The sequence below is a fragment of the Diadema antillarum genome, unplaced genomic scaffold, assembly GCF_040938485.1.
Source record: "Diadema antillarum isolate AM-2024a unplaced genomic scaffold, OU_Dant_1.0 scf00000227, whole genome shotgun sequence".
Taxonomy (NCBI): domain Eukaryota; kingdom Metazoa; phylum Echinodermata; class Echinoidea; order Diadematoida; family Diadematidae; genus Diadema; species Diadema antillarum.
Genome location: NW_027271116.1, coordinates 69,087 through 93,752, shown reverse-complemented (window position 1 = coordinate 93,752; position 24,666 = coordinate 69,087). Strand labels below are relative to the sequence as shown.

General features: G+C 37.0%; 1 protein-coding gene across 1 annotated transcript; it reads right to left on the bottom strand.

Annotated features, from left to right (window-relative positions):
* Positions 1-1,943: 1,943 nt before the first annotated feature.
* Positions 1,944-10,707, bottom strand: LOC139724757 (uncharacterized). The gene is made up of 4 exons (XM_071635878.1): positions 10,554-10,707; positions 6,280-6,708; positions 4,518-4,658; positions 1,944-3,373 (listed from the first exon to the last, which is right to left on the bottom strand). The coding sequence occupies exons 2-4, from the start codon at positions 6,652-6,654 to the stop codon at positions 2,918-2,920; spliced, it is 972 nt and encodes a 323-aa protein (XP_071491979.1). The 5' UTR covers positions 6,655-6,708; positions 10,554-10,707; the 3' UTR covers positions 1,944-2,917.
* Between the last annotated feature and the right edge of the window lie 13,959 nt (positions 10,708-24,666).

Sequence of the window (24,666 nt, the reverse complement as noted above, 5' to 3'; positions counted from 1 at the left end):
GAAATCCTTGCATCTGATTAGCTAAGAGCAAATTTGTCATAAAAATGTGGCAGTTGTCACTGATAAGTTTTATGAAATGAGGCCCAGATCGGATGTTGATAAATTATCCATGCATCTTCCATAATTTTCAAACTGTCAAACAGTTTTCAAAAGGTCAAGCAAGTACACGGTTTCGCCTTGTGTGTTTCCGACTGTTCGAAAGTTACTACAGTTGTATCGGGTGGATAATTCTAACACCGTGTGAGATATGCATTATTTGTAAACCTACTGAATAACAATATCGTAACTGGAAATCATGAGCAGAAACTGTCATAGTGAATTCAATACTGTACGTTCTTTGATGAGGTTTGTTTGTGCACGCGCGCGTGTGTGTTTGTGTGTGTCTGTGTTAGGGCGTGGGGGGACGACTACATACCGATATTGACAATGTAGTATGTTGTTCAATATAATAACTTATTACATTGTGGAGAATTAAAAAAGAACACCTTCATTCATCATGCCATGCATGATCAAAGAATGACACCCCGTAACATTGTACAATGTATATATAGTTTAACCAAAAAAAAAAAAGAAAAAAAGTCCAGTTGTGCTTGAAAGACATGTATATATGGTAATTTATTGCCATCGCTAGTCTTGATAAATATTGTTATACATGTATAAATAATCAACACTGTCATCCGGACATCACATAATTGAAATTAAAAACAAGTAAATGTATTTACTCGTACGGAAGAATAGCAGCAGGTAATCAATTAGTACATGCGATCTTTGTCATTAAAATGCTAACTGTTCAGAAACAGATTTTCATAACAATGTACTTTTAATTGGACAATATGAAGCAATTTCGGGCATTGATGCAATTGAAAAGTAGAAAATGCACACAGCATAATTGATGCATGTTGAATTAAGAAGATACACAACTGTTCTGCGTAGTTCATGAAAGTGAATTGATATAACAAGTAAATGAAAGACACAAACTTCTACTACGATTTCTTTGTAATCACACCAGGGATGGTAAAAAAAAAGTATACTTTTAGAAAGGGGAAAGGTAAAGACATAAGACGTGGCTATTACAGCATTAGCATACTGCCTCAGTGAATATTTCGACAGAGGCAACATTACACACACACAAAAATGAAAATGGAGTGGAGTTTGCTACTCAAAGACAATAAAATGAAAACGAAAACTTCACAGATATTCTCAGTAAACAATGACGTAAGAGTCCTTGATGTGTGTTAATCTGATATTTTGTATGCACAAGGAATTAAACACATGTAATCCGAAAAGACAAATGTAATTATGGCACATTGTGTACATGTCCGAAGTCACGCGCTTGGTTCCTATTATTTTGTACAACGGAAAAGAATTTCGATTAAGTCATTGATTTCAGCTGACGTTGGAATAAGTCTCGCTGGATTTCTTCTCAAAGTGTCATTGATTTTGGCTTACACATAAGTTGTTTATGGTAATGGAAGAGTTAATTCATCATGGTGCAGCCAATTCCGCTCATAGGCGTTAGTTTGTTTGTTTTATTTGTTTTTTGTTTTTGTTTGTTTGTTTGTTTTTGTAACGAGGCCAAGCACGGATTTAAAGAGAAATCAAAATGAAAATTTGGCTGCTAACACTGCTTGAAGATGACAATGATAAAAACATCTACAGAGTATACTGTGTGATACAGTTAAAGTGATATTATATTGATATGTTACCATCTTCATAGTTACGTAACAAATTAGAGGTCTTTTTAGGGTTTCGTATTTAGTTAAGATAAAACAGATGTTTGAGACAGAAGCCATGACAAGTCTGGAAATGGTTCAAAACAGCGGCGAATGAGGAAGACACTGAGATGCACTGTATGTGATAGCTTTTAAATCCTTAGCTTCGTTAGAATTGTGGACATGGGGGGACGTTTCATCAACGAGTTCGTCGGATGTTTTCACCGACAAATTTGCTATCAGCCAATCAGACGCAAGGATTTCAGTAGTTTTGAACGTTGTCAGTGTAAATCACTAACAAAAAGTTTCATGAAACGGTCCCATGGTCTGTGTAGCTAAACATAATCACACACACACACACACATACACACACAAAGTTCGTGTGTAATGTCCTCGTTTTCCACCATGGTAAGTGCTCACACGCACACACACACACACACACACACACACACACACATACACACATATGCACCAAGTTACAGTTGAGAGCTATAGGATTAAATTACGTTCTTATGTCGCAGATAAACACGAAAGAAAGACTGAGCTAGGAACTGGTAGGACTCGACAGGTCAATTGCCTGACGTCACTTCCTATTCCTGATGACGTAACTCTGTTTACTGACTTGTTTCTGTGTCGGGAAGGTTCATCAAAATATGTATAATAAATGACTCCAATAATCTTTAAAGTAGAGCCCTCGCATAGTGTACCGTTAGCCAAGTTTACTGAAAAGCACTGTTTAACATCTAAAAGGCAGCGCTATTGCCTTCATCTCCGAAGTAAGGCACATTCTGATTAAAAAACAACAACAAATAAGTTGGAAAATAAATTCTTTTGATTGAATGAGTCATGATGACGTAAAACATAATGAGCTGTAAGGAGTGCAGGTAAGCATCGAATTCAGACTCTCGCATTTCTTCTTTCTACTGCACCTGATAAAGGAGAAGAAAGTAGGCTACATATACTATCAAATTGCAATTCCACACAATGTTCATGTTACCTTTAACTAATTGATAGAATGATCGACCTTTTGTGAGCATCTGAAATGAAATACGAAAGTTTGACAATTTCAAAGCGCACATTGTTCAGAGTATCAGTGTCATCGGTCACAAACAGCTCATTTTATTGGGTAAGTCTATAGGGCCTAATTTGGTTTGACTCCTCTATATTTTGTGAAAGCCCACGTGCACATAGTGTGCACCGTACTTTTAAGTCTGTCGTCCAGTTGATATTCTGTCTTGCTGGGGCTGTTGCTGTTGTTGTTGCTGCTGTTGTTGCTGCTGTTGTTCCTGTTTTACCTGCGCTTGCATTTCTTGTCCAGTCTGCTGATGCTCTTGAGCCACTACTAGTGGACGTTGTTCCGTTCGCCCAGGTCTGGGCTGAGTTTCTCGTCTTTGGCCCACGGGTTGCTGTTGCGAAATTTGTTGCTGCAGCTGTTGTGAACCTTGTATTTGCGCCTGCTGTTGTTCTAGATTTTGTTGTTGCGGCTGTTGTTGCTGTGGCAGGCTCTGTTGCTGCTGCTGCTGCTGCTGTTGCTGTTGTAGCAATTGCTGCAGCTCATTTCTGTGTTGCTGTAGCTCTTGCTGTAGCTGTTGCGTCTCTTGCTCGTAAGTTTGCTGTGCCTCTTGAAGCTTTCTTTGTTCGCTTTTAAGCTCACTGTTTAACTGTACATTCGGGGAGAATGGAATATATTTCGACAATTATCAACTCGTATTACACATGTGGCATCAATCTTTGTAAAAAAAAAGATACATCAATACAACTTTCGAATATAGATAAGAAAATACTATTACTAGAACACGTAACAAAGTGACAGCCAAATTAGAGATAGACAACTTCAATAAAAAAAAAATATAAATTCTTGCACGGATGATAGCTTTCGGATTAACAGTTTTAGCTATAGTCAGCCAACATGGCGTCCCGTTGTAGCTAAACAGGGCAAAATATCAAGCAAAAATAAATTGTATCAAAACTTTGACGACATCTTCATGGCAGACGGTTGTAGTATATTGTTCCGATAATCTAGTATGATAGACATATAATACTTCATTATATGTATAATCAGCAGTTCCGCAAAGAATCTCTTTATATGACACTTTATTTGCCCGCATTTTGCATCAACTTGGGGTTTTGTTATCAAAATTTGTCATAATGTAGTGAATTGCCCTTAGACTTTGAATAATGATGGAAAAGCGGAAACTAGAAGTAACGCTATACAGACATCAGTATTATAATATAAAGGGCGCTGCCTACCGTCACTTGGTCGGCTATTATGCCTAATCTTGATTTATATAATTATATACGTATATACATTATATATATATATATATAAATATATATATATATATATATATATATAATATATATATATATATATATTATATACATATACGTATATACATATATATATATATTGAATATATATGTATGTATATATATATGTATATACATTTATATGTATATTTGTGTGTGTGTGTGTTTGTACATATATAAATATATATACAAACACACACACACACACACACACACATATATATATATATATATATATATATATATACATACATATACATATAAGGAGATAAGTAGAAAGATATACACCCTATACAATGACACCCATTTTTCAAACCGATATAGTGAAGTCATCGGATTCAGGACTAACGTGAAGGTGACAACAATATCTATAAACCAACTGATCTGTGAAAAGTTCACTAAAGACACAAGAGCATGCGAATGAATAAAAGCACTGTAATTTTATGTACTGTAAGAACAAACAACTGCTAAAGTAAAAATGAATATGATAGATACCCTTTCTACTTGGCCTTTGAGTTCGCTGTTTTCGTTCTGTAACTCGGCTGCCTTGCCCTCCATTGATGCTTTGGTTGCCTTAATGTCTTCTGTTTCTTCTGTCAATACACGTAGCTCCCCACGAACACCAGCAAGAACTTCCTGGGTTAGAAAAAGAAGTGGTAAGAACATGAGCTCGAAATAAAACAAAAGTGATTCAAGTAAACCATGACAGCTGATATTATATAACTGTAGGACATTAGATATTGCAGACAAGGTTATGTTTGAATCATGATTTTGCAAGCATATACCTTGTGACGCTGCTTATGAGTCTCCGCAAAAAGTGATATCCAACAGAAATGGGGTTCTATACAAACTTGTCAACAGTGTACTGGTTTGAGTGAACGTACCATTGGTAACGAGGTTGTTTTGTTTTGTACCCTTTAAATTCCCCCTATTATTTTTATCTCTTGCATTTTTCATTGGCTTTAATTTCCCTGACACTTTCACCGATTTACATGTTTACTGCTGACATTTTTTACCTCAAGCCGTTATAGATGGAGTAAAAAAATTAATGCTTTCCTCTCAAATCATGTGTGCCACCGCCGAGAAGTTTTCCCCACAGTGCAGACTCTCACGGCAGAAAAGACCCCCCCCCCCGTAACATAGAAGCGGTAGTTCGCTCTTTTCTTTTCAATGTGCTGCCAACAATATTCTACACTGCAAAAAGTCCGGTGTTAAATAGTGAACACCGAGCTGGTGTTAAATTTTCGGTGCTCATTTATGGTGTTAAATTAATACCTCCGGGTGTCATTTCCAAATTCTAAACTGTTTTTTGAAGAGTTTCTTAGTAACTGCACTTCTTGTTGATTTTTAATTTAAACAAGACAATCAAGAATTTTAAATTAAAATTAGATTTTTGAAAAAAAAAATGTGAAAGTAAATTTAAACCACAGTAACACCAGCTGGTGTGGTCTCTTATTGAAGCTGGACGGGTGTTAAACCATTGATATTAACACCAACAAATATCAAATCAACACCATGTGGTGTCATTTTTGAATTAACACCAGTACAGTGTCAAAATAACACCAGGTACAGTGTCAAATTAACACCACGAAGTGTCAGGTGAACACTATTCAACACCATCACAGTGCATTTTCAACACCTGTGGGTGTGGTCCTTTATTGAAGTTTGATCGGTGTTAGATTTAACACCCGTGGTGTTAAATCTAACACCGATGTTTTTACAGTGTACATTGTATGTGTATGATTTGAATTGGAACATGTAGTGCATAAAAAAATCGGTGTAAAAGATTCACTTTTAACATCGAAAAGGAGGAAAAACATGTGGAAACACCATTTACGGTGTAATATACCAGATTAAGAGATAGAAACCTTGAAAAAAAAAAACAAGAGATGTCCTCAACATGGGAACATATCAAGTTTTTAAAGGACCTAAATTTAATTCATTTCTGATTTGCGCATCATGTGGAGGACAGAATGAATAGATATGAGTATAATGATATAGATATATGAATAAATAGGTAGATGAGTAGTGAACTGAAATTGGTGTTAAACTTTTGATATCAATACAAAATATTTACCTTATATTGTATTGAGATCAAAAGTTTAACAGTTGAATTTCTAATACAGATGAGCTTCTACTCCAGTAAGGTAGATGAGTAAATAAATGAATAAATGCAACAAAAATAAAATCATCCAGATGATCTATATATGAATGCCAAATTTAAAAAAAATAATGATGAATAAATAAAATTAGATACCTGTAACTGAGCTTTCTCTGCGAGTTCGGCGGACAACTGATCAGTGCCCTTTTTCAGTTCCTCCTCCTGCTTTTTGCGTCTGGCATCGCACTCATCCCGATACCGTTCGAAGTCCTCGCCCCTCTCCCGAACCATGTTCGTCATCACCTGCTTCTCCTCCACGATGGCCTTGAACTTGTCCGATATCAATTGCATCTCGTTGCCTAGCGACCGCCTCTCCCTGGCGATCTCCTGCAACCGCCCTTGCAGTTCGTCGTTGTACTCGACCAGGGCGTTGGCCTTTCGCTGCGTCTCGATGGTGATCATGACGGAGAGGAGGATGAGGCTCAGCGAAATGCTCAAGACGCATTTGGTCTGCGAGGAATCCTTTATCATCTTTGTCACGTGCTCTGGAGGTCAATGACCCGGCAAAATCTAAATGGACGGGAGCTGATAGATATAGCAAGATCATGATTTATTTCAGTGTCTATTCATTCAGTATCTATTTTCAACATAACACATATCAGATATTTTCAACATAAATAGACTTAAAAACTCTTTCACAAATATTATCATTCAGCATCAGTATCATTATAGGCGCCTGCATAATTATCATTGGAATAAACCTGAAGGATATATTTCGAGTCAGTTCATGATGTCAATATATTTCCTAATGACAATCATTACCGTATTGCTGGGTTGGAGTGGGGAGAGGAAAAAAGAATGAAGAGAAGGGATACTTTTTCTTTCGTGTATTTAAGTTGTCATTCTGCTTACAGTGCTATGCAACATACGGTACCGATCTCTCTCTGCAGTACCTCAACATCAATGCTCCCTCATCCTTCGGTTCTGCTGTCGCAACCCATCACTATTCCCTGTCGACCAAAGAGGTATGTGATAGTACATACCTCATTGGATCTACGTTTGCATACAATACTTAACCTCCTCAAAACGAATCGGTTATGTGGTCGGGTCATGTGATTTGATTTGATTGGATTGGATTGGATTGGATTGGATTGGATTGGATTGGATTGGATTGGATTGGATTGGATTGGATTGGATTGGATTGGACTGGACTGGATTGGATTGGATTGGATTGGATTGGATTGGATTGGACTGGATTGGATTGGATTGGATTGGATTGGATTGGATTGGATTGGATTTGGTTTGATTTGATTTGATTTGATCGGGTTTGCGAGTATAGTCCGTGTATAATACATAATGGAATGCCCTATGCGAACCCGAATCCCCTTGCCCCTGTCTTTCTAGAATTATATCAGCCGCATTTCACTGTCTACACTGTCGGAAATGCCGCTACGTGACTTTTGCATAATATACGATTTTTTTTTTTTGTATTCCATATCAGATGTTGGTCGAAATCGCCGACAAACAATCAATAAGCAAAGAGGAAAGTTTTTTTCTATTATCAACCTTTGGCAAGAATTGAATAAAACGAGTGAAGTTTATCATCTAAAATACTCAGTACACTGCGTGTAATAGTGGAAACACACACATGCCTCGCCATGCTACGTAACAAAACCCACGTGCATGATTAAATGCATAATATATTATAATCATACTCAGTGTTATTATGCATAAAAATATGCAGTAGATTATACAATATACAAGATATAATTTACGTTGTCATAACTTTTTTTTTCGAATCACGCTTGCCTAGTGGACTCCACCGCATGGAAACATGAGCTTGGATCGATTAACGTGGATGTGTGAGTGTGTGTGTGTGTGCGTGTGTGTGTGTGTGTGTGTGTGTGTGTGTGTGTGTGTGTACGTGTGTGTCTGCCATAAAGAAAAGGAGAGGGACAGAGGAACGATGAAGACAAACAGAAAAAAAAAGAGGCTTGGTAATTTGGGGAGACAGCATGTGAATCTGGTATGTGCAAACAACCCATCACCTTCGAGAAGACGCAAACCGACCAGTCTCATCACATGCAGCCCCACAATATAACCTTCGCTATTCCGATGGAGATTTCGATGAACTCAAAATTGCAATTGTTATGCTGCAGTAAGCTACAAAATACATTATGGACATGAGGACTTCGGGACAATGCGACAGATTATATTGTATTTGTGTAGTTCCTCATCATTAAGTTTGCACATCGCATGCCTGAAGAATAATTTATGTTGATATGCTAACCAGAAAGCATGTTCACAGTTCTTTGGTTTGTGTATTCTGCACAATATCCTCAAAACGACGAGGCTGCCTTTTCAAGGAGGGCAAGTTATTCGCGAAAGGATAACAAACGTTGCTCTTGATGAAAAGCATGTTATGTAACACTCATTATTCTTTCGGAAGCTAAGTACACAGTCGTGATACCGTTTATTCGCTGGCTGGCTGCTATAAACCTGTCCCTACGTCTTATAATACTCACGCCTATTTTTAAGAACTATGGTCCGGCTCCATCGAGGCATGTGCGACAATGTACAGGTATCCCTTTCAAAGGACCAAACAGATTTAAGGCAAAGAATCAGAGAATCTGGCATACAGTGTGGGCAGAATGCGTGACCCGGTGTCATTATCTGAGACACAGAAAGGATTCATTCATCAAGATTCCCTCAAGGTTCCCTTCAAAGCCAAACCAGACCTTTAATTTATAGCATGAAGCTACAATAAGCTCCAAGAATGTAGGTTTATTCTTTCCAAAACATTCGTGTTTATGCAATAACCTTCTTATACGTGGTTGAATTATATTTTTGATATGATTCATTCACATCAGTTATTCTCTGTATAGAATTATAGGGTTGTCAGTTTATATGGCCATAGATGCTTATGTACTTAGTGTGCCTATATTTCAACAGAACGGGTTAACTGTTAAACTCCCTGCCGTGTGCTTTGTTAAAGAATGAAGCGTAGTATGTAATCGTAAATTGCATGATACAAGAGAAGCTGCACTCCGATTCTACGGCTGTTGTCTGTTATAACTAGTTAGAAGGAATCGTTTTAACATTTCCAATTATTACACCAAACTATGTTACACTGATTATATTGAAGAGTTATGTTTACCCAATTGATATTTACGCATCATAATCTTGTATTATTGCTGCATTTACTCATCGGGGTTTTTTTTTTCTCTTAATTTCTCTTAATTCCTTGTCTATGATTTCGCATCTCATTTTATATAACATTGTAAAATCATATTGTATCTTTGTTTCTTTTTCTTTCTTTCTTTTTCATCTGTGCACGGACAAGCTGAAGAACGTCCGGCCCTGAATGACGCTTGTGCCGTGCTGAAATAAAATGAATGAATAAATGAAAGACCGAATGAACAATACTTGAAGAAACACACTGTCAAGATAGTTTTTATACGAGTGTCGCACCTTGATAGTTCAGGAAGAAGCACAGTTATCCGTAAAATGTAATTATTATAACGAGAATCATCTTACTGTCAGATGTAACACAGCATAATGAATGCTTGGGGTCATGATTTGACATGATCAATAAAACGTTGATGAAAATCAGTGGAATTGACTTTCCTATATGTAATAAACAGCAGAAATAGCAGCGGACAGTTGATGGGTGGTGACGTAATCACGTCATCTCCAGCTCTAGTATGGGAGCTCTGCGATTGTGCCGTATATGAAAACATGCAAAATGATAGGGGTATAGGCTTACACACAGTTCGACTATAGGCCCTACATGTATTATGTTTCTTTACGACTGAACTCTCTCTTTGTTTGTTTCTAGCAAGAGTATGAAGTTGAAACTGTTTTTTTTTTAATTCCCACGCGTTGAGCAAAAATAAACTCATTAGAATACCAGAACCAGTTGTAATTTTCAGGATGTCATATTGGCCATTAACCCTTTCAGTTTATCATCTTCAGTAGATACCATTGTGGGGAATTTTAACGAAAGGATAAAAATAATTGCATTAATGAAAGTGATGATAATGACAATGAAAAATGATAAATATAACACCATTGACACTAAAATGGATAATTCACTCTCTTGATATAGGCGCCTTAGCAATGTTATCACTTCTCCTTTCCTGTGGGCTCTACCAATTACATGAAAGCATCGTCAGGAATTCAGTTTTGTTTTTTTTCCACACTGGTCCAGGGATGACCACACTGCAGTGAAAACTGAACCCAGGAACCCTAGTTTAGTAGTCCAAAACATACTTAAACCGTTACTGAACCGCGCTCGACTGATTTATTCTGAAAGGAGATAAAGACAGCGTGAATACATCCCGATTACTGCCAATGTGGAATACGGACTACGAATCACGTTCATTCACAGGCACCTCGTTTTCTCTAAAACGTGGGGAGTCTTTACTTACCGCAGCTGGATCCGTATACAGCATTGTCGAAGGGAAGAGGAAATATCACGGTTTCCTTGTATGAAGCTCGTGAAAAGAGTGCAATTATACGATAAACGTGTATTTCAGCACCGAGTATCTTGGTACTTCCAATGGTATACGTGGCATCGCTGGTTCAGTTGGGTGCTTTTGTTAACGCACGAATCCCGTTTCGTTTCGGTGTTTTTGTGTGCCGATGCCTTTCTGATGTTTGCCTCGTCTGTCTGTGCCACATGGACATCATAGCTCGGACAAGGGCGGGGTATTGGTGCCTTTCTTTCTCATCCTCCCCCCCCCCCTCCGCTTAAGTTTTTTTTTCTCCATTCTAGCAGCTTTCTCGTCACCATTCACGGTACTTACCTGGATGGCCTGACTCTTTCTGCACACTTATTGTAGATCCGAATGTGGTCCTTGTTGCCAGGATTGTTTAGGGATTAGCTCTACTTTTCCGCTTCGTGGGCCCTTTAAAAGATTGTAAGAGAAGATATACAGGAAAAGTTTGTGGGCAGGAAGACTCAAGCTTTCCTTCATCATGGCCAGGTCCAAAGTGCTGGTGCCGAAGACGCGGGGGTACAATCCCAGTGATATCTGCCTCACAATGGAATGATTGCAGCGCCAAATTCCTGGATCGGTTCACAAAATCTCAGGCAACCCAGCGCAAATACACATTTACGCACAGCTTAGTAGTAGCAGACTCAATATAGGTGCGTTGTACTTAGGGTTAATTCTTCCTCAAGGTGCAGTACGAGCAAATTAAGCGCTTTGAATACATTTAATACTATAAGTGCGATTCTCAACATCAAGGATGGTAATACCAGCTAGCCATCCATGCTATTATGTAATGTTTCAGTTATTGTTACACGACAAGGCTCATAGCTGTGTGTGTGTGTGTGTGTGTGTGTGCGATTTTTTACATGGATTAAAAAGGATATGTGTGGTGTGTGTATGTGGGTGTGTATGTGGGTGTGTATGTGTGTATGCTCGCATTGTGTTTACAGTGTGAGTGTGGTTTTTTTGTGCAGTGTTTTATGTAGCATATGCATGTGTGTGTGTGTGTGTGTGTGCGTGTGTGTGTGCGTGTGTGTGTGTGTGTGAGTAAGCACACGTATGTATGGTCGATTGTATTTTGACTGATCATATTATCTCGTCATACGCATCACATTCTATACAGTAGATGACTGTTGTTATCACATTAATTGAAATCATGTTCGAAAAAACAAACATGTGCATGCTATCCTAGACGTCATATCTAAGCAAAACAATACATTAAAGACCAAAGCATGTACAATAAAATGGGTTGGGTGTTATACGATTTAGAGCCAAAAGTAGGTATGTATTGGATTGTACAACATTCTTTTATTTATTTTTACTTGAAATCTTATGGATCTTTTTTTTTAACAGAACAATATAAAGATAATTTCAAAAAGTATGAAGAGAGATTGATAAATATCTGAATGAGTCCGCCTCGTGCCATCATCTTACGCCTTCCCTAGGGCCTGGAAGGATGTCAACTTCAACTTCTCCAACCCATCAACGAAATGAAATAATTTTCCAGAAAAGAAGATCGTGTTACATTATTTATGAAGAATGTTATATTCCTTGAAATATAAAATCAATTTCTTCTCAATAAAAGGTCCTTTCAACGAGATTTGTTATATCATACAGGGGAGTTCATCAAATCCATTGATTTGTATTCATTGAAAGAATAATCCGTGTTAGCAGAACACATTTTTATCTTTACTTTTAATTTCTGGGTATCGAAACTTTCTGCCTATTAAAATGCTATGTACGTAAAAGTACAGGTCCAATACAAACAGAATCAGAAAATTTCAAAAGAATTTAAGAGATAGAAGTTCAGTCCGTCTATTAACTTGTCACTGACACAATGGTGATTATTCCCATACCTTTTCAAAGAGGTTAAGTGCTCTTAAAACTGAAAATGTGTGAAAAAAAAGACGAATACTACCACGAACTGCTGTATCCACCATTAACAGCAGCACATAGATTTAACCAACATTAATTGAAATACTGTTAACGAATTGTCCGATACTTCTGAAATTTTACTGTGTTCTGCTAATATTTGTAAATATACTGAATCTATACGTGGTATAGATTTGGGCATATAATTATGGAGTGGTTCATTGAAACGTAAAATGGAGTGTTATCTTGAAATCCCGAGGAACGAGCCATTATTTAGTCAAACAAACACCTTTGGCCATCAATTCGAGAGAGCGTTCAATGAGTGAGTACATAAAGCTATTTGCGGACATCTCCACATCTGTTTGATGTGAAAATAGGAATAATTGATTGGTCGTGGGAGAGTGGGGGGGGGGGAGCTGAGAATACATGATAAGAAAAAAATAAGCAGATTGCAAAGTCACCGCACATGAGCATTTCCCACGCAAACAGCAGATAGATTTTTTTTTTTTAAAGTGGGGGGTGGGGGGGGGGGGCGAGCTGCATCCATTTCTAATTTGCAGGTCTAACATTGTCTGTAAGACGTAAAATAAAATTCACTTTTGGACAGGTCTCATCATAATTCCGGATAATGCTATCATGAATGTTATTCCTTTCCAAACACACAGAGACGACAGACAGAAAGACAGGTCAGACAGATAAAGAGATAAAGAGAGATGGAGCTAAAAAACGATTTACAGTTACCACGGCCTAAAACTAATTATTGTAAGAGATCATTCTCATACAGAGCTGCAGCAGTGTATAATAACATACCTAATGATATATGTCAAAATTCCTCTTTACCCATTTTTAAGTTCAATTTAAATAAAACCGAATTCTTTTCCATTTGATTTTTTTTCATGCTCCAAACCTTTGAACAATGTGTAACAAAATGGTATATGATGTAGTCATAATGTAGTAATGTATGTACCGTTCCATTTGTGTTTGTGTATATTTTATTCTACTATCAGTCCCTGACTGTATGATATTTCTGTGAACAGGGCCCCATGGAAGTCAAGAAGTGGCTGTCATTGTCACTACTGAAAATGGGCTACCCTCCGTATGTATTTTTCTTCTTTCGTCATTGGACCTTTATGTATGAAATATGTTGATTTTTAGAACGGAAATAAAACAAACAAACAAACAAACAAGGACACAGAACTACAGGGAGAAAAAACACTACGTATAAAACAAGTATATTTAGAGAGATAGTGACAGAAGGAGAGAGAGAGAGAGAGAGATTAGTAGCAGAAGGTCACAAAGAGAGTGAGAAAGAGAATGATGTAAGATAAAGGAAGACAATGACGCAATTTGATGGAAACAATCCGTTTTCATACCTATTTGTGAATCATTTCAAGGTAGGCCTGTAGTTGATTTGCCAGGCGTCAACACATTAATAACGTAATTAAAATCGGCTAAAGTGATTCGGAGAAAATAGATATCGATTATTATTTGGTTATTTGTCGAAAATCATATAAAGTTCAGCATCTTCTTGCGGCAATCCATGTCTTAATTGTTGTTGGTGTTGTTTGTGTGCGTGGTCACTCGACATATGCAACACGTTACTATCGCGCTCTGAAATAAGTAAATGTGTTCAAACGCATGCATCTTTTGATACACATTCTACTGTTTCGAAATTACAAGCCGATTTTTCTCATATTTGTATTAATGATTACTAAGGCTGGCAAAAACCGAATGCAGTATAGATTGTAACGAATAACGTTAAGTTAATATATATATATATATATATATATATATATATATATATATTATTCTTATATCTACATAATTTATACAGGTCTATGCTTATGAATTGTGTATATATATATATATATATATATATATATATATATATATACATATACGCATTTGTAATGATCATAAAATCTTTGACATCATTGATTAATCATCCATACAATATTTCCCATGTTTCGGTGAATACTATTAAAGGTCATCACCATAATATATTTCACATTCATGCATTGCTGTTGATATACTTGCGCACTGTTTAAAAACAAAACAAAATACTGTTGAAATTGACTAGTAGCACGGCAACGGTCATATAAAAGGAAGACAAGAAAACAAAGGAAGAGTAGACCAAAGCACTTGAAGCATTGAATTATGTGTTGTTGTTGTTTTAATATCGAACATCTCCCAATGAGATTACTCCACAGAATTCATCTATCTAAAAATCTACAAAGAATAAATCGTTGATTCCTGCTTGTTCTCACCAAGTTGTTCTCAAAAAGACCCCCAAAATAAAGACCCCCAAATACTTTTTGAAACTGTTAATAAAGAATTGTGTTTGTTAAACAATTGGATTCAAGTGAATAAATTATCGTGGAATATACAAAAATGTCATTACATGCTATTCAGTAATTCTTCAGAAACTTTTTCTGGACAAATTGCCTTTAATCAACATATACGTCGTGTACATTAAACAAAATTCTAGAGGCTTTTAATTGCCAACAATCATTTGAATTGGAACATTCATGTTGTTCGTTTGAATGAACTGATTTCAAGAAATGAAGGTGTTATATTTGAATTAAAACAATTTTTTTTCCAATTCAAATACTTTTGATGTTATATCCAATTATGATTTTGCCATATTTGAATTATGGAATATTAGCATGGGGAAGCTCAGCTAGGATGAATATTGATAAGTTATTGCTTACTCAAAAAAAAAGAGTTTTAAGATGCATTTATGGATGTAATTTATAGGCCCATACTGAACCACTTTTCTTAGATAGTAAAATTATGAAAATACATGATTTCATTTAATGAAATTAGGAATTTTTATGTATAATTTGAATAATTGTGTTTTGCCTCAAGTTTTGGGGTTTCTATTTAAGAAAAATAAAGAAATGCATAGATATCCAACACGACAGAGTGATATGTTTAGTATACTGAAATCTAGATTACGAAAATTACAGAACACTTTTATTTACAATGGCCCCAAATTTTGGAATTCTTTAGGTAGCGAAATACGACGAACTCCCGGTTGGTATTCATTCAAACGTAAGCTTAAAAATAAACTTCTTTTGCCATACTCTGCTGATAATATGAATTAATGTGATTTTAGCAGATGATTTGAAATTATTGATACTGATTTAGAATTAGATACTGGTTTTATTCTTAATTCTTTTCTTTCATATTTCTTTCCTCTTGCATCTGCAGGTACTGTCATTAATAGGCTGCTGTCCCTATGACGGTTTTTGTTGGTGTTTTCTCCTTTTCCTCTCTCTCATTCTCTTCTCCTTGCTGTGTGTGTGTGTACGCACGCACGCTTGTCCAGGTGCACTTGCGTGCGTGCAGAGTGTGTGTGTGAGTGTAACAGTCTGTGTTTGATTTTCTTTCGGGGAACCTACTCCCACAAGCATCTGCTTCTACGTAGGTTTCCTCAAAACACAATTTTATTTATCCGTCATGAATCTATTGAGTTTGAATATACAAATGCTATTTGTATATTCTGAACTTATCACTTATAATTCATGTGCTACTTCACATTGTCATAGATGGATGTTTTAAATACAACACTGTATGATTTGTGTGAAAATTTAATTAATAAATGAAATGGAATGAAATGAAATGAAGTACGAGAATTTTCTGCGGTCTGGTGCCGTTTTCCATTATGCCTCCGGCCTCGTGTGGAATATGGCACTAGATAGGCCGTACATATTTGACCATATTTTGTGAAAAAACAGGTCCTGGGGCCTGTTGCATTAAACGTTTAACCTGAGAAAAACTTCGGTAAGAACTGAAAACTCAGGTTAGTATGATGCTGCCATTGACTTTAACACAGGAAAAATTATGTTAAAAATCAAACTGAGTTTTTCTCAGGTAAAAGGTTTTATGCAACAGGCCCCTGGATTAACTTATGATATCAATGGTAAGCTGACGTAATGTCTGCTGACTCTCATCATACCAAGATCTATCCCAAAAAAAAAAGAAAAAAAATGCCTAACTCCTTTAGCAGACTTTGACGGCAGAATTTTGCATTTCCTATTCCAATCTGAAAGGAAAAAAAAGATGTACGGGATCGGTTTACTGGTAATTTACTACCGCTTCATTCTCAAGGTCTTTTTTCCTTGTTATTGTTCTCTTTTTTTGTCGTTCTATTCCCGGCGTTTTCGGTACGTTTGTCAGGTGATGTGGGATGTCATTATTTTCACGTTAAGTATTAATCACTTTCGCACTCCATTTTCATCCCTCTCCCATACTATCAATCCACTTTAAAATTGCGCGGTGACTGACTATTCTTGTCTGGTATGTTGTCGTTTTCTTCTCTTTGTCTGCACTCTTCGCCGTCAGTAAGAAGGGAAATCTAAAGAACCAACATTGATATTATTTTTCCCGCGGTCATCAGCCACCGATGTTGCCACTTTCAACACACAGTAGTTGGGTAAGTCGGCGATTCCAGCCACGCGTTACTTATGTTTAAGTCCACGTTGCTCTCACAATGTTGCGAATGCTCATCAATGATTCAAATATCTACCTGAGAACTAATTGGATTGCCTTCCATTGGTAGCCCGTGGGAAATAACAGTAACATTAATAGCTAAGTGTGAAAATGTAAATCATGTGGGGCTTTTTTTTTCTCCTAAATTTGGTATGATTTTGGGTCCCTGGGACAACCAGCTCATCTAAAATAACCAAGCGGAGGAGATATGATGAGAAAGGAGTGCATCCTTGATGAAAGAGAAAGAAAGATGAAACCAACGAAGACAATCGAGAAAATGTGAAAAAAGATGGTGAGATGCATAGCTTTGATTTATCGCACAGCAAATTGCGCCAGCACATGTCGTCCAGTCGAATTCGGATCAGGACACAATCAGCCTACAAGAATCGACAAACACTACATTTCAAATGTACCCATCCGATTGAAAAAAAAAAATCCATTAATGTTTCTGGCTCTTAATTTGTAGAAGCATCTTCCCTTTACATTCTGAAAAAAAAGGTGATCTATCTTTACCTAAAACTAAAAAAAAAAAAGACAAAAAGGGAATAAAGTTTTTGTGACATATAATTCGATATATTAGTACACATACAAACATACACATTATATATATGAGCATGAATATCATGTTTATAGTATATTTGATAAACACAGGCTAAATCCAATACAAAATCATGTACCTATATGGCATATCAGATAAACACAGGCTCATCCATTAAACATTCTTGAAACACGGGCATTCAAACTTTTATTTTTTTTTTTGAGGCTATGAAACTACATAGTTCTTGCGAAACTCAAAAGAAAAAGGAAACTCAATAAATACTTCAACACCTTATTACGAGAAGAATTTTTTTTCATTGCAAAAATATTTCGAAGCATATCGCTTTAATCATCAGAATACCCAAATCAAATTCCGCTGATAGGACCATCCTGCAGTCGTGGGCCCTCTCGTAATACACTAAGAGCCAATTTGATTTCTAACTTCGAGAATACCGGAGGCGATGTGATGAGAAAGACTGATGCTGTGCGAACGTCAAACTGACATCAACATTTATTATTTATGCACCTGCTCTGCAAAGTGCTTTCTTGGCGAGAACGGCTTTCATTACCTGCCCATATCATCAATGTCCCCCCGGAGGGAGTGTGTAAAGGAAATTCTTGGTCCGCAGAGTCTCCTTTCATCTATATTTTGACTCGGGCATGCATGGAGATACACAGGATTCGTGTATGGTATGGTCTTCCAGACTGCTACCGCTTGAACTCTTCCCATTATTGACTTTCCAGAGTTTGAAAAGAAAATGAATTCATAGTCATACTATTCATGGACTTTTTTTAATACCACCCGCGCGCGCAGGCTGCGATGATGAATGCACAGTCCGTTGCACAAGATGTGGCCGTTTGGGCCGTATTAAAGTCGGACCGATAGTCCTGTAACCAGTCGCATCACGGAGGTTACACAGGAGGAGCACTGATGTTTAACAGGGCCGGATTTTGAATTCCTCGCTGAGCGGAATAGCTTGGTATGAAATACCAGCCTGATTATCATGGCCACCACCAGCAGTTACCGACTCCACTCCGCAACAACCGGGCAAAATTTTCGCCTCCTTGCAGTGCGACTGTTTTGGTTGGCATGGTTGATTTGTATCGGTGGGTCAATATCTACCGCTGATGGTGAGTTCATTTATGTTTATGTATGTACAGTGTATGCCCAGGGCAGTGCGAAACGTATTCCATTGCACATTTCATGGACTACACATTTTAAGCTGTACGACAAATGCAACTAGGATTTGCGTTAAGTAAACATTAACATATTTTCGATGGGAAGGAGGGGGGGGGGGGGAAGTACCGAGATATTGGGGAAAAAACCCTTCCTTCTCCATCCTACTCATTGAATTTTACTGCATTACGATGCCTAAAAATGTCTACAGGACTGAACAAATGTTACCCTTGGTGTATGCAATAGTTTAAGTACTATGATTTCGTCTTTAAAGGAAAATCTATAGGCCTACAAGCAAAAATGAATGCAGAAATATTCGTAGAGCTGACGAAGGCTTTCTTATTAGTGAATTAAGCGAAAACCAGGCCTTAACTGTGTATTACATGGATATCTGATAACATGAAAAAATAACAGCAGCGGTCAAGTTAACTTGATAAATCCATCAAATATGATAGATATCGCTGATTTATACCACACGTCCAAGATTTCTTTCTGAACACACAGTACTGATAACTTTCTTCTTTGTCCTATAAACAGTTGTTTTTGTCTTCGCGTGTGGTGTTAACAGTTTACTGTGAGACAGTTTTTTTTTTCTTCAGATTTTACACTTTCCTAAATGATAAACACTCCCATCAGATGATGGGAGGCCCGCTTTTATTACGCAGGATACTTGCTTGGATGAGTGTGTAAAGTGGATCAGACATTGCTTTAGATTGGTACGACCACTGATGAATGGACGTGGGTTTATTTCGTCAGTTCGTGCTTGAAGTATGCCCTTGACAAAGACCGCATAATTGAAGAGGGGCCGGGCTCAAGGGGAAGGGAATGGCTTGTCGTCGGGAGGGTTAGGCTATAAGTAGCTCCATTTCAGTATTTCGATTTTTAGGCGGCTGATGCAGTGTACAGATATCCAACGCAGCTTCAAATAACTTATTTAATGAAATTAGAAATTACAATGATGAAAGAGACAATACTATCAAAATGAGCGACATCACCCGCCTTCCCCCTATGCAGTCCCACATAAAGGAAAGAGGTAGTAATTAAACAAAAACATGAGAGTTTAATTTTTCATTCATCAGTGATCCTGACGTTGATGGTAAGAAGGCTTCAAGAACAATTACCATGAAAAATGGCTAGTGGGGTCGATATTACAATTTATTTGGTATCAGTTGAGGAAAAACTAAGATAGTTCATATCAAGATGTGACATTTACTCTTGGTTACTCAAGACAACAGAGTTTTCATTTTGACACGGAGCTTTATGTAATGTCTTGCGGGTTTGATGAATTTGAGATTAATAATCAAACGATGACATTATGTATACACTGTATCATATTTATCAATGATTGAAGAGATGGCAAAAGATTCATAGTGGAAACCGTTTTGATCATCTGAATGCCTGCATAAAACTGTGATCACACAAAATAATGGACCTACTAGTCTTCCCGCCTGCCTTTCTGTTATAACTTAACTTCTCTCATGTGATGTATATTTTCCTCAGGAAACCAACATATTCACACTGAATATCTCTTTTCGTCGCTGGGGTGACAAGACCTTGTATCTGAAATTTTGGTGAAAATGACCTTTTTGAATTAATGGTCAAATAATGAGTTAAGTGATGTCCTGACCAAATCCCAACTGTATTACTCCAAAAATGAAGTCACCACACCATGTCAAAGGAAAGGTTATCCCATTCGCTCTATTAGTGCTTTGGCCGCCATGTTTTTTTTTTTTGTTGTTGTTTTTTTTTTGGCTCTCCTGAACATTTGACATTTTGTAGATACGAGGTCTTGTCGCCCCAGCGACGTTTTATAAATCACACAAAGACATCTTTATGAATTTATGTAAGTAGCTAGTCTGTCAATTACATCAAAACATTGCCAATAAGGCCAAACTAAGGCGCTTCCAGACATATCAGTCTCATTTATCTCAAACGAATGGGTTGAAATTACATATATTTTTTTAAATCTAATTTTAACTTACAATAAAAGCAAGTTTAGCAATTGCAAGATCTTTGCACTGTCAGGATTTGAAAATCAAATTGACAGTCATTTTAGACAATCTCTCTTGTACAATAATAACCAAAGATCACGCGCAAAACCAACACATGAACAACTTCCAACGTAATTACGGGGGGAAATGCCGTGAAAACTTTGGGGAGCCGAAGGATCCGTTAAAATTGAAACGAGAAAACACCATGGACAGGGATTTTGGTTCTAATGGCCATAATCAAAATCAATCAATTGACATTAGTCAACGGTCTGACGAAAATTGCGACTTGCAGTACATCCGAAACTTTTCGGTCGATGAACCTACACGACAAGCACTATGGACCCAAATAACCCATGATGCAATATTCATCTGTTTGTCAGTAGACAAACTTTATATCTTTCCTTAGTCGACCTAAGAAGACACAACAGGTTATTCAAATTTATGAAGTTCTTCCGTCGAGATGTTTTCATTGCAACTGATTGACAAATTGCCCTACATCGACGTAAATAAGCACTGAATTGATCAGTGTTTTAGTAGTAGCCATGATAAAAAATCATGCAGGAGGTCGTGGGTTCGAATCCTGCTCGAGTATGTACGCCCATGATTTTTTATCATGGCTACTACTAAAACACTGATCAATTCAGTGCTTATTTACGTCGATGTAGGGCAATTTGTCAATCAGTTGCAACACAACAGGTTGTCGGTAACATTTTCACAGAAACAAATCTGAGCATCATATGCCCTGTATGCTTGAATTTCGAAGTAATATATTGCTTGTTTTTGTTTTTGGTACACTTCAATTGTATTTGGTTCTTCTTCACGTAATTTAATGAATTTACAGGGACGTGCGAGGTATTTCTTTTACCTTGATCAGTAGACCAAACATGCACGTCATTTCTTGTTTGTTGTATAGTTTTGTTTTCTTGTTATGCTTTCTTTTACGAGCGTTAATACTTTGAAGAGGGAAAATGAGTGTGACGTGGTCCATTAAAAAAACAAGAAGATAAATTTCATAACATTCTATTCTCAAATGCCGCGAGGCCGCCGTCTTTTCCCCCTAAATTCAAGATCGTCTCCGCCCCATCTCTCTTGCAACTCTTTTGGCTCTATATTTCTATTCCAATTTCCTTTCTCCTATACCCTTCCATCAGTGCTCCCTCTTCCTAGTCTTCTGCTGTTCCTAATTTTATCTCAGCTTTCTACTTATAAAAGGAAACGAGGCATATATTCGTTTCCCTATATCTCTCTCTCTCGATTTTTTGATAACTAAACAAGCATGCTGTACTCTCCTCTCATAACTAGCATGACTTGGAGACTAATGGATATTGACTCACAATCATGCGTGAATCATCCATAATTTAGGGAGAGGAGTTGACAATTTAGTTCAGTTAACCGTACCTTGTCATAAGGAGCATAACAGAGAAAGCATCGTTAATTCCTCTGTGAGCAATCAGTCACGCCGGACTGCCTCTGTCACTTCCTTTCATTAGCACTATAGTAGCTTTCGTAGCTCGACGAAGTGTGTACCTTGTTGATCTTGGCCAATCATGCACTCTTGCAAGAATCCTCTTCCCTAGTGTATAAAAATAATATATATATATAACAAAAAGCTGCATCGCTTCGGCGATCCCTCACATTTATTCTAAAGTTGATTTACATCATTTGGGTTTATGTCAGGTTAATGTGTGTGTGTGTGGCACACATACACACACTATAGCTTCTGACCACACGAGCAAAGAGAGTTAAGGATTTGGGACGAACACCGATCTAGGGCTTTCAATAGCTCAGTCGGTAGAGCACCGGTCTAGTAATCCGGAGGTCTCGAGTTCGAATCCCGATGAAAACCCATTTTCTTTGCTCAAAGTTTTCGCTATATATATATATATATATATATATATAATCATAGTGATGAGATGACGGAAATATTGAAGAACCAACCAACACAATTCCGTCATAATGGTTTAAAGTTATAAGGTCAGTTTACGATTCGATCAGGTCAAGAGAAGTTACAGACTGCAATTACTTCTGTTGCTCGTCGCTGTAAGTATTTTTTAAGTTGCCATAACGATTTATGTACATCTACCTACAGGTACCGTACTTGGGTGTTAAACAAGCCACATTATTACATTAAGAGTTGATAATCAAATCTTGGCCTAGCCGAAAATTCTGAATGTCACTCAGTTTTTGGAGTGTGCCTCAATCCGAATCAAATGCGATGGTAACAATTATTATAGATTCGGTGGATGAGGCAATTGCTATTCATTGACAATTAGAATCAAGCCACCCGTGACATAGTCGGGAATTAACTCCAGCCTGTTGGCGAATTAAAGAACGATAGTAACTACAAAAATATCCATTAGAAATCTGCACGTTCCTTATCATACACTTGTGATTAAAGGTTTAATGATGTGTTTTATGGAAGCCTGTGAAGAATAAATGCACTAATGAATCATTACCTATATAATCAATAACTGTAGACTATAGTTATATCGTTTATTTGAAGAGACAAATCACGTTGCCCTGATTTTTTGTTTGACGTCAACAGCAATGGATAATATCTGGGGATCAACATCGAAATGGATGAGCACCATCCAATCCATCCCCCACTTACATTCACTTATTCCATGTTTGGGCAAGTACTTATTAAGACCAGGAGAATGTTTTGGAAACTGTCATGTGCACACAGTATTTCCCAATAATAACGAGTGAATGAATGAATAGTAAATGAAAAATTAATGAATATATAAATAAACAAACAAATGAATAAATAAAAGAATGCATAATAGCAACTAATACCAGCACGACGCGAGGAAATATCTAATTAGTGTGGAATAGGAATCGAGTAAACGCTTACCTTAATAGAAGGCTGAAATTCATTAAAACGTAATTATATGTCTTAGGTATAATGATGTTTTCATTAAGACCAGTATACTAGGCTTGCCACAGACTAGCTCAAGGCCTCATTATCACAGGCATACTGATTGACATATATAAAGCACACAAGAAGCATACATTCATGGCCTTATTCTGAAAATCCATCGTAATCGTATTTGACTTCCGAGGCATTAGAATAAAGAAGAAACTGGGACAGTAAGGAAAGTTCAATATTCGTTTAATAGTTCTATATTTCATAATCGCAATGATTTCCTCCGTGACATTCTTTAATTGCAAAGGGATTTGATGAAAGGAGAAGGAATCAGTAATACTATCAAGGAAGAGAGATGGTGACTCTGAAACAGGCTTGTTATCATTATATTAGAGGCAGGAAAAAAAATTTCCTCGATGATTTCATTCTGAGGTACTTTCTGATGTTTATCTTAATGTTGTCTGCACACTGTGACTGATCAAATGAACTAGCTCATTCGGATGAAACATTATGTAAAATTTCCTAAATGAGCATGAGCACCATCAGCCAAGAACGGGGGGTGGGGGGGGGGGGGGGAGGAAGGGTTGGTGGACAGCACTGCAAGAGCCTGTTTAATCTGTAATGATGTTCAGTTCGCAATCAGGTAGGACAGCTAATGTAAGATGGCATTTAAATGAATACTTTTTTGTTATGTTGATCTTTTTAATACAACAAATGGTACCCCTATTTATATACCGAACGCAAAAACCTATATCTCTATTAAAACATTAAATGACAACGTGATTTTTGACCAATTTCACGTATCAAACCGTTAAAAGTATACTAGATAGTTAATCCTACCTGAAGTATTGCTTGTTATTCATGTTATTCTGCATGTTTCAGAAAATTTCACGAATAGTCATATTAACATCTTAGAGTGTATGTTCATCTTACGGAAATCATAGAAACAAAAAAGAACAATATGATTATTGATTAGAGATTGATTAGAGAAATTTATGGAAAAATGGCGTTATCTAACTTCATTTCAATTTATCCTAGATATACTTTGCATTCATTTCCTTGGATTATTATTAGTTCATTATTAACTGAGTTATTCATTGATTTGGGCCT

Excerpts from the sequence above, each read along its gene's own strand:
- LOC139724757 (XM_071635878.1), bottom strand. The coding sequence starts at position 6,654 with ATGATAAAGGATTCCTCGCAGACCAAATGCGTCTTGAGCATTTCGCTG. Across the intron at positions 4,659-6,279 it reads CAGAGAAAGCTCAGTTACAG|GAAGTTCTTGCTGGTGTTCG; the intron begins GTATCTAATTTT and ends TTTCTAACCCAG. Across the intron at positions 3,374-4,517 it reads TCAAAGGCCAAGTAGAAAGG|TTAAACAGTGAGCTTAAAAG; the intron begins GTATCTATCATA and ends CCGAATGTACAG.